Below are 11,644 nucleotides of genomic sequence, written 5' to 3'. Positions count from 1 at the left end.
TGATTAGTGGGGGGGGGGGTAAGACGGGGTATAGATTGGTGAACAGATTTATTGAGCATTTATACTGCGTGTCCGGATGAAGGGTATCCAAAATAAAAAATTTATATCTCGAAAACTAACTGCCATACACGTGCCCGGCTTCCATACATGCGCCAGCCGATGACTTCCGGCGAACTGAGTAACGATGTCGACACCACAGGAACAGATTCAATGCGTGGTGCGACTAGCTGAGCTACATTCTTACGGTTGTCCAGCGTAGTTTTGGAACGCAATATGGGTGTCAACCGACAGATCCAGAGGACCGGGTTCGATTCCCGACGCTACCAGATTTTCTGAGAAATAGTGGGTCTGGAACGGGGTCCACTCATCCTCCTGAGGATAACTGAGAAGCTATTTCGAGGAAATAGCAGCTCCGGCCTAGAAAACCCAAATTAACGGCCGTGGGGATTCGCTGCGCTGACCACGCAACATCCTCTATCCGCTAAGGTTGAAACCAACTTCGCAGACAAGCGGCGGTCGCTCGGTCGGTATAGTTCGTTTGCGGACTAAAACCACGGAGTCTGTTTTTGTCTGTGTATGGACGTCAACCTCCTACACGGAAAAGCATTCGGTTCTGGGACAACATACTGAGGATTAGAGGTAGTCTGTTGCGTGTAAAATCTCGTGGAAAGAAACGGACATATGAAGAAAATGTCAATCCCATTAGAGAGACATTCCAGCGATGTCCGCGCAAATCAATTCGTGCTCCTTGCTCACAGTTAAAAATTACACGTTCAACAGTTCACAATGTGCTGTACAAAAGGCTCCGCCTAAGAGCATACAAGATTCATCTGATTCATGCACTAGAACCGAGTGACCAAGTAGCACACAAACTTCGGTGTGGACATGCCAGCAAGAATGGACGCGTCACCCGATTTCCTCCGCCAAGTGCGCTTCTCGGACGAGGCGACGTTCCGAGTCAGTGGCGCTGTAAACAGGTACAACTGCAGCACTACATGTCACATGTGAGTTGGAGACAGGCATCCCCAAAGTGAACGTGTCGGCCGGCTTAATGTACGATAAGTTGACATGGCCGTTTTTCTTTTCGGAAAAGACTGTGACACGACGCTCGTACTTGGACTTGCTGGAGCTGTATGCCCTGCCCCAATAACCACACCAAACTATCGTGCAACAAGATGGGGCGCCGCCACATTTCTGTCACTATTTTACGAATCACCTGGACAAGCAGGTGGCTAGGAGATGGACAGGAAAAGGTGGACCAATCGCTTGGCCTCCTAGGTCGCCAGTTTTTCTCGTGGGGTTATGTGAAGAGCACAGTCTACGAGGTTAAGATTAACGACCTTCAACACCTGAAAGCCCGCATAAGGGACGCTGTGGCTACAGTAACATCAAAAATGCTTCAAGCAACGTGGAACTAGGTCGAATATCATCTGGATATTTGTTGTGCCACCAAGGGAGCCTACAATGAAATTTACTGGAAAAGTTATATACTCAGTGAAACACTCTGATAGTTTCCTTTTGTAATGTTGTAACCCATAAATCTGTATAATAAATGCTTTCTGAAATAAAATTATTTTATTTTGGATACCTTTCATCCGGGTACCTGTACACACCACTCGGAACTATACAATATTGCTGATTTCCACACTTTACAAATCGCTACACGCTAAGTCTTCCATAGCCTGCAGGGTCTTCACCAGTCGTTGCTTGGTAACAGCCCCCAAACAATGGGGATTCTTCAGCTAGTGTGCTCACGTCGTTACTGTCCGACGAATATCCCACAACTGAATTATAGCGCCATCTCTTCCCTGCCACCCTTGTAGAAGACAAATGGAGCGACCCAGTTAGTTGAGATTTGAGTTCTGCAAGGGAGGCTGAGAAGAGATGGCGCTATAATTCAGTTGTGGGATATTCGCCGGACAGTAACGACGTGAGCGCAGAAGCTGAAGAATCTGCATCGTTAAAATTCGTTACCAAGCAACGACTAGTGAAGACACTGCAGACTGGAAGCGTGTAGTAAATTGATAAGTGTGGAAACCTGCGACAGCGTTGTAATTACTTGTAGTTCCAAGTGATGTTTACAAGTGGTCAATAAATCCACTCACCATTCCATGCCCCGTCTAAAATCACATATATAAATCTTGACAATATATATATATATTGACATTAATATGTAGGTTATATATATATAACCTACATATTAATGTCGGGTAGGTGGTACCCTGTCACCACGACGAAACGCATCCTTAGCTGCAAATATATTGATAAAAAGTCGGAGGCAGCCTAGAACGAGTGGTGTTCCAGTTTGGGAGGCCGCGAATGGGGCTAACACAACCCCTTACTACATAAATCCAACATGTTAGAAGACCGAGAAATCTTCCCTTACATGTTACAAAATCTCACAGAGGACCCAGGGCTTGTATGGAACCTTTGAAACAATCTAAGAAATGGAAAATGGGCATGAGACTTGGGTGTGGTGGCGTGGACTAGTTCCATATGGCTCGAGATAGGAACCGACTGCGGACTCTTATGAACCTCCGAGTTCCATACGCCGCGTGGAGCCTCCTGATTACCTGAGCACCTCTTAGCTTTTCACGAAGTGACGCACTCTGCTCCATGGGGTAAGTATTGTTACATACACATGCAACATAGCGGCCTCCGTAGTCTAGAGGTAACGTTCCCACCTCATGACTCGTGGTACGCGGGTTCAAACCCGGCGGAAAAATTCAGGGAACAAGTCCTCCGGGAGGGACTTTAAGCCATGAGTCCCGTGTCGTAGCTTTATGGCACCTCATATCTCCAAAGGAGGTCACTGAGCCAAATTCAAGGACATTTCCCGCCCAACAGTAGTCTCTAACGCCTCTGATTGATGGGGGAAGCATTATAGATACCGCTAAGCCAGTAGAGGCCGAACTCGCTGGATCGGTCGGGACTGATGGTACGCACCAATATCGGTAGGGTATAGACTGGTAGAATATCATAGAAGGAAGCACAATGGACCCATACTGGTCTAAGTGCATGGGGAAATCCACCCTCTCCAATAACTAACTAACTAACTAACTAACTAACTAACTAACTACGTATGCAACATTATCTACTTCGCAAATATAAGCATATTCGTGGCGTAACGATTCTGGCACATTTACCCCCGACTGCTTAATTACCTACCTCGAAAACGGTCACGGTTACAGAAAAAGTGTACTGAACGTGGCATGTACTGCCCTCTGCAACCTGCATTAGGAAAAACGTTAGTGTGTTATGGTCCAGATAGGCGTATAAATGTGTGCTGGTGTTCACAATATAGTGTTCCTTATGACTGTATTGTGTCACCCAAAATTGGGACGTATGAACAGATTTCATCGTCCAATATAACATTTCACGAAAATCTATTCTGCGTTCTCGAGTTCTTACATGAAGACAGATGAAGGAGCTAGACATGCCAAAGCTAACTGGAACATTTTTGCAATCTGTCCTTCTAAACGCGTGACAAGTGTATATATTTTAGTGAAATTTAGACCTGTGCCAATTTTTATGTGTCCTTTCCAAGAAGCACATAAAATGAAACCCTACAGTAAGTAGCACCCGCATATTCAACGGATTTCAATTAAATTTAGTACTGAAGAAGACGTACATTAATAGCTGGTAAATTATTTTTTTCCGTATTGGTCCACTATACAGCTTGTAACCTACATACAACTCAATTCAAAAGTTTTTTTTCTAAATAACGGCGCCTCGTACATATGGATGAACAAAACACAATGTACAAAATAATTCCTCTGTGTGCTATAATATCATTACTGTCTACCAGCTTTGTTAATACTGTCGCAGGCAAGGTGGTGTCTACCATTAATACAAATAAAAAATAAACTCCGTGGCCCGTAGTCCGCAAGGGAACTATACCGACCGAATGACCGTCGCTTATCGGCGAAGTTAGTGCCAACGTTTCCGGATAGAGGATGTCACGTGGTCAGCGCAACGGATCTCCACGTCTGTCACTAATATACTTTCCAAAAACACGTTTACACCAGCAATAAATGATCAATGCCTGAAGGTACGTCGCAAAAATATTTCTTTAAAAATATATGTACTATGAAATTACAGTACACCTTCGCACCTTTGCTTTGTCAGAAAAGAGGTTGGACTTGAGTGCCATGTAAATTTGCCTGATGTGCAGCGTCGATTCCAAACGCCAAATTTCATTTAGCAGGTTTGAAGATGGCAGGCAATCTTCGCTGCACACGCTCTAATAATGCATTTGGGCCTGCACTAATACCTGTGTGCAAGAACTGCAGAACAGTTGAATATTCGGCGTCGGTGCGGACACGAAGCTGTAACCACTACAAATAGATAAATAATCATTTAAATCTGGTAGCCGCGTCGTCAGTGGGCGACACGTGTAAGCATTTATTACAATGAATCGATCATTACGTGGGCTGCAGACTGCGTCCCCTCTGCCTCGGACCGATCCAAGTATCGAGACATGTATGATGATGACGACTCCACCGACTTCAATGATATGACAAACATTACGCCTCCAAGTTATGAAAGAACTCGCTCTTCTTAAACTAAGCAGTATGAAAACTGAGAAGGACATCCAATTTTATAAAACTTATTCTTGCTTCGTAACATAAATCGGAAGGGCGGAAAAATTCAGGGAACAAGTCCTCCGGGAGGGACTTTAAGCCGTGGGTCCCGTGTCGTAGATTTACGGCACGTAAAAGAACCTCATTCCTCTAGGAGGCCTCTGAGCTAAATTAGGCCAAAACGTTACCCGCCCAAATAGTTTCCAATGCCTCCGATAGATGGGGAAGTATTAGGTACCACTGCCAGAGGAGGGACGACCTCGCTGACAGAAAGGGACTAATTATTAGATACCACTGCCAAGTAGAGGGTAGAAACCTTGCTGGCAGAAAGGGGCTAAAGTATTAGGTACCACTGCCAGAGGAGGGACTACCTCGCTGACAGAAAGGGACTAACTATTAGATACCACTGCCAAGTAGAGGGTAGAAACCTCTCTGGCAGAAAGGGGCTGATAGCGAGCACCAGTATCGGTAGGGGATGGAGACGGTAGAAATTAAAAGGGGGATGTACAATAGACTATCAGTCGCGGTGCATGGGGAAACCGACCCCCTCAATACTGAATCACTGAAACATAATCGGACGTCTTTCAGAACATCTGAAAATAAGACTGTAGGCTATTAGTGTCCATACTATAGAGACTTGGTAGAGGATAAGGGATGTCACGTGGTCAGCGCCACGGATCCCCACGGCCGTTAATCTCGGTTTTCTAGACCGGAGCCGCTATTTCCTTGAAATAGCTCCTCAACTGTCCTCAAGGGGCTGAGTGGACACCGTTGCAGACCCACTCCTTCTCACAAAATCTGGTAGCGCCGGGAATCGAACCCGGGACCTCTGGATCTGTAGCCAGGAACTCTGACCACTAGACCTTGGAAGGGGTCCCGGTACAATACATGCACAACGTATTCCAATCTACTATTACCTCTCACCTATGGCGAAATTCTGAAACTAAAGCAGTATTACATTTTAAAGGAATCTTTTTGTTTCTAACGTAACAGTCGCGTTTCATGTTACTGTCGAATGATAAGAGAAGTTGGATTCTTCAAGCAAGACGGCGGAAAGAAACTACCGAAATCGATATACGGAAATTCGAGGCATTTGTTAAAGCTACGTTACGGAATATTGTATCTGGTAGGAAACATACGTTTTAAATAGAATTAAATTCCAGTTCTGAGTTAGAACAACGCAAGTCTGACTATGCAGCTAAATTTCTTAACTTCACCAAGATAAGCAACACCAACCAATCAAACACAGTGAAACCTCACTAATATGAAATTCGCGATAATTCGGACAATCGTTTTTTTTCGCATTAGAACCCTGATAATCACATCGTCGCGTGTCGCACTGGCACGGATGACGGTAGATTCTTGTAGGCCTCCAGTCAAACATCAAGGCCATTCCAAAAGAGATCACAGTCAAATAATTCTGTTCTACAAAGCACAGTCTCAATAACACTATGTAATTTATTTTACGATATGCAATATGTTTCAAAATAAAGCTGTATTGTCTAAAAACCCACTAAAGTCCATTTTATAACTTCCATGAACATCTTTTCAGTAACACTTATGTATTTCGGACTTTCATTAATTTGGACAAGGGTTATCTGCTAATCAGTCCGAATTACTGAGGTCTTACTGCATTTCATTTGAAAATCAGTGATAAGCCAGGAACATATGTAACAGCAAGAACAGAAGATTCAGTTTATAAACATCAATAACAGTACACTCAACACATGGCTATTTATTTACTATAACAACAACATGGACTATAATCCAACTTTCTCCAAAATTTACACGAGACTGTACCAGGCAGCCGAAGGCCAACTATTCCGACGTTCCCATGAGGAAAGCCGTCAAATGACGCCGTCTGATAAAAATGACAAAGGTATCTCCGACGTACACAGAGGTACTTGTATTCAGTGAAACTACGTTTATTAAGACGCTAATATGGCCACAGAAGTTTCCAAGATTCGGGTGGGAGGTATGGTCGAACAGGAGGACATCTGCGACACAGTGATGTCTCTGAAGAAACCAGTCTTCTGGGATGTGGCGCCGTGTAGATGTGGTGTTAACCGACGTTTCGGAGGAACGTATCGCCTCCATCTTCAGGGTAGAAGGAAGAATAAGAAAATCCGCAAGCGAAGAAACGGTGGGAGCAGGTGCAAGCAGACTAATGTCGGAAAAAATATTTCCGGATTTTCTTATTTTTCCTTCCGCCCTGAAGATGGAGGCGATACGGTCTTCCGAAACGTCGGTTAACACCATATCTACACGGCGCCACATCCCAGAAGACTGCTTTCTTCATAGTCACGGCCGTGAAAACCTCAAATCTTACATAATGATGTCTCAGTTTACCAACATCGCCCACAATTTCATGAATCTATACTTTCTCTACATATTGTTATCCAAGGTTGTCCGGCTGATAGGACGTACTGTGCCACAGGTACAAACTTCCAGGCCGCATTACAAAAATATCTTCTTCCAACATACCGATGTAAACATCTGACCTGCTATAAGCAGACCCAAGGTATACAAGCTCACGGGGCTAAACGAAGTCTATCTGAATTAAATGCTGCCTAGTCGACGGTGCTAAATTTATCAAACTGCACACGATCCTGGAGCCGTACTGTTTCCACGCATCTCCAAGTTATTAATTAGGCGTCCTGTGCAGTCAATGCATAAACTACACAGAATAATTTTTATAAGATTCAGTGTCTTTTATAATGAGGAAAACATGCAACACATTCGTGGGGAATGGGCAGATCATCAGCTGGCGTGTGGCCAGTTGGTTGTCCCTCTCATAATCAACTGAAATTTGTATACACGCCTATCGGCACAGTAGCTATACCATCATTGTCAGTTCTTGTAACGCTTTTACAGCTGCAGCGAGGCCTCTACATCGTCGAATGAGATGGGAAACATCGACAAACGGCGATTAGATTGGGGCTCGTTTGGTCTACTTAAAGCTTCATCTATATCCAAGCATTTGCTTGAAATACTCAGAAAAATTACTAAAAGTTACTGAATTGTGGCAACAGGTAACTAGACTGAGGCTCGAACCGGGTACATCCAGGACACCAGTCTGGCACAATACCGCTACACAAACCGGTACTCTCTCAATATTGTCAATCAATCAAGTTTTGTTCAAAAATGATGAAAGCAGTGTCACATATAGTACAAAGATCCTAGACATGTTTCGTCAGAAGAATGCATTGGTAGTTAGCAAAGACACATCCCACCTCCACCAACTTCATCACAAACGTTTCATTCTATTACCAGCAAAATAAACAGAATAAAAAAATGTGTATCAATGGAGCAGTAGCAACAACAGCAACAATAACAGTGATAAAAAAGAGTAGATTGTTGGCCTACCCTACTGAAGACGTTACGTCAAACAACAAACACATTAAGGTAAAAAGGTAAAGGTATCCCTGTAACAGGCTCTGAAGGCTCATAATGTTGTGAAGTGTTGAGGCTCCCACATTTTCTGGACAATCGGCTTGCAAATGGCGGTGAGGTTGTCAGCCTTACGTGTCGGCCGCCCTTAACCCCCCCCCCAAGAAGATTCCTGGTACTCATTTCTGTTGGAGGCTGGATGGATTAAGGAAATTGAAAAAAAAAATCAATGATTTCAATGGTAATCGAGCCCGCGACCTTTCGGCTTGTATAGCATAGTGCCCCTATTACTGTATATACAATATATAACACACAGATGGATCCACTCGGCTTACATGTAAACGTACGCGTAGTGTATGGTACATTAATTGTAATGCATGCGAAAACTGTCTCTTCTTGCATCGTAAAATGTCTGTGGGACGAAACTTTTCAAAGCGATTTAAAAATATAATGAAAACAGTCAAACTGGCCGTTCTCAGGGCCAAAATTCAAACTCGCAACCTTCCTAAAACGAAACTACACCGTTCGACGCTAGTCTTGTCTATCGAAAACGTTACTTCAACTTGGCACAGTTGTAATAATCGACATGAAATGGGGAAGTCGGATTCCAATCAATCATCTATACAACAGCCTGGTTCGGAATTCAAGTCCTAAACACTGTGTCAGGTAGCATCGGTTAATGTCTCCGGCAAACTACTGACAGTTCCAAAATTAATCACCCAACTTAAAAATACTGAACATCCAACATCATGGGGCCACAGTCCTCCTGCTAAAGCTTATAGCAGTCGTTCAAGCGCACAAGAAATTCTCAGCCTTTTATTAACATTGACGTGTTCCTGGTTCCTATTCGGGGCCTGATTAATCCAATCCACAAACTACGTTAAGATCCATTTTAGTATTACCCTCCCGCCTACGTTTCTCGCGCTATCTCTTCCATCTCCACCTAAATTATTTTTCCTGACAACTTCCCCCTCTCGTGTCACTTTCACTCCTTCCGGTTACGCACTTCTTCCCAGCTCATACCCGCCAACGGTACAAAAAATGTTTCCTTCTGATAGGGAGAAATATATGCCTATGCAAACTATGCATGTAAACTCGGCTACGCAATATTGCTGAAAAGCAAACTACCGCCATTTATTTTTATAAATTTGCCTTGAAATAGAGCATGCGCGCAAGCACAAACACAAATAATTTTCCGGCAAGCCAATTAAAACAACGGTTCTAAAATCTGCTATTATCCCCTAACACAGCGACATACGTGTGAGTCCTATGAAGAAACTTGAAAAATACACAATTTACTGTTACCAATGCTCTAATAATATAAATGGGCAATGGTCACCTTTACGTCATTCACAGACTAATTTTGCGTCGATTAAAAACTTGGGGGGGGGGAACACATCTTTCAACAGATATGCTGAAAACTAAGAATGAGGAGCTTGATGAACGCTCAACTGGAACACCTCATATGCACAAGTGTTCAAAAGCTAAAGTCAGGAAATAACCATCGGTTTTGGTTTACGCTGCCAAATAATTCTGTATCAGCCAAGGCGTCAGCTCGCATTCTCCTTCATGCCATAAAAACGACTGCAGTACGATGTTATTTGAAAGATTAATGCATCACCGGGCTTCACAGATTATAGAAGCGACCCAGGGGCCAGTCAGGCCCAGGAGGAACGATTGTAGGGAGGGAGAAGAGGGCTGTTCCGTGGAAGCTGGCTTGAGCAGGCTGATGTTCATGAGAGCGGCTGGGGGGGGGTGGGAATGACAGCAGACAAGCCACCCAACACCACCAGGTTGTGCAAGCTTCGCAACAAAGCGAGTAGCAGTATTGCATCTCGCGTCCATAGTACCACAGCGGCAACACCGCTCTATGGAAAAAAAAAAGGTTCAAAGAAAGAACTTCTGGCACGTGTATCATCTGCACCTTCAGCTTTTTCTCTCTGATGAATATTTCAGTGCATACAGTAGATACAAATGTATGAAACTACGAACAATCTTAAAACACCAACTAGCAGGGCAGTTAGGCTTGTTCGTAACGTTCCCTTACAGCTTCGGAAAAGGAGGGGGGGCAAAATAGCAAACGTCTCAAACGATGCTTTTACTCCACTTCTCTCAGCACGGTATTTACTGCAGACGCCCCGTTCCCAGTCATTAATGAGCACCTAGTGCCTAACGCATCTAATATTCTGTGTTAAAAATATGTATTTCGTTTTCGCTCCACCACATACCTTGACAGCGTGGTGTTTCGGCTCGAAAGCAATAAATGCTATCATCCCCCAAATATTACTAGTATTGTAAATGTTGTAACGTGTATAAATTCAGCTGCTTTGCGAAATAACGACTGGGTAATATACTTGTTCCGTAGCCTTAACAAATTACAGATTCGTCATGCCCAAACGTCCAGTACTTAAACCCACAAGAGAAAACTGGGAAAGATAAGTTTCCCTTATTAACTTGGTACAATAAATTAATTACACACTACTATATTACTAAAAATATTAAACTTCTGTTAATATGCTTTAAAAATTATGAAAATAATTAATTGTACAATGACGTAAGATGTAAAATTATATAAAAGTAATACTGTTACGTCACAAAACGTGAACTCGATGTTGGCTATTATGTGAAACAGTTTGGAACTTATGACCCACTAAGAACTGGTTCAAACGGAACCAGCTCGAGTAAGTTCCCCCGGCGTGTTGTTACCTTCTGCTACAACGAAGAAATAAGCTAGGGCAAATGTGACCTGGCCAAACAACTACAACCAACGCAACCGTTAACTGTGGTCGGAGCGGGATCCCACCTGAGAGCACAATTCGATTATTTTCACAATACTATTTTACTTACCAGCAAACCAGTTTCAACACTAGGTAACAGAGTTAATCTGCTTCCATCCATCAAATGATTCTCTTGCAAAGTGCCATCACGAAGTTGCCTACAACAGAATCAATTATATATTACATAATCGCAATATATTCAGAAAATAATACCACATATGGCAGTTATATACAATGGTAAATGTATAACTACACATAAGTATAAACAAGCAGAACTCCATCGCTCTTCAGTGACTTCAAATTATATAACATTCAGCCATTTTATACACTGTACCACAGCCTACTTCGACTACGTCATCACAGCTGATAGGGTCTTCGGCGTTGCCACAGTGCACTTGAATTACATTTACGACTCACGATCTCGCAAGTTTCCAAATTAAAACCATTAAGACATATCACTCACCTGTCCCTATGAAGCAAACATATCCGTTCTTTCGGCACTTTAAGTTTTTTGGATATTAGTTTCTTCAAGTTTTCAACACTTTCTGTTTTTGCCACTTGAAGATCGAACTGGCCCCCTGTTGTTGGCGTGACGCGAACAGTAATGGTTGTTCCTGAAGCACAGCCACACCCCGAATGCTGAGAACTTTCAGATGTAGAGTTTGAATTTGTTTTTGTGGCATCTGATGATCCAGCATTTCCACTGCCAGTATCCATATTGCTGGCTTCACCTACGAACACTACCACTCACAGCAATACTGAACGGTTACGGAAATTTAATAGCGCTCCACAAACACTTCTCCGTAACACCACAACCAACCGTCCACTGCAACTTCCACCTCTCAACTGATTGCAATGAACAGCGCGAATGGCTGCTCACAGCAACGGCCTAAC

At 43.3% G+C, this 11,644-nt stretch overlaps 1 protein-coding gene across 1 annotated transcript in view; it reads right to left on the bottom strand.

Annotated features, from left to right (window-relative positions):
- The window catches only part of LOC111872923 (midnolin-B), a 122,790-nt gene extending 111,146 nt beyond the window's left edge, over positions 1-11,644 (bottom strand). Inside the window, exons 1-2 of the mRNA XM_023867213.2 lie at positions 11,214-11,644; positions 10,821-10,908 (exon numbers count right to left, since the gene is read on the bottom strand). Coding sequence (XP_023722981.1) covers positions 10,821-10,908; positions 11,214-11,467 — 342 coding nt within the window. The 5' untranslated portion in view covers positions 11,468-11,644. The remainder of the gene's footprint in view (positions 1-10,820; positions 10,909-11,213) is intronic.

This window comes from Cryptotermes secundus, unplaced genomic scaffold (assembly GCF_002891405.2).
Source record: "Cryptotermes secundus unplaced genomic scaffold, Csec_1.0 scaffold407, whole genome shotgun sequence".
Classification (NCBI taxonomy): Eukaryota; Metazoa; Arthropoda; class Insecta; order Blattodea; family Kalotermitidae; genus Cryptotermes; species Cryptotermes secundus.
This window is presented reverse-complemented; position numbering and strand designations above follow the sequence as displayed.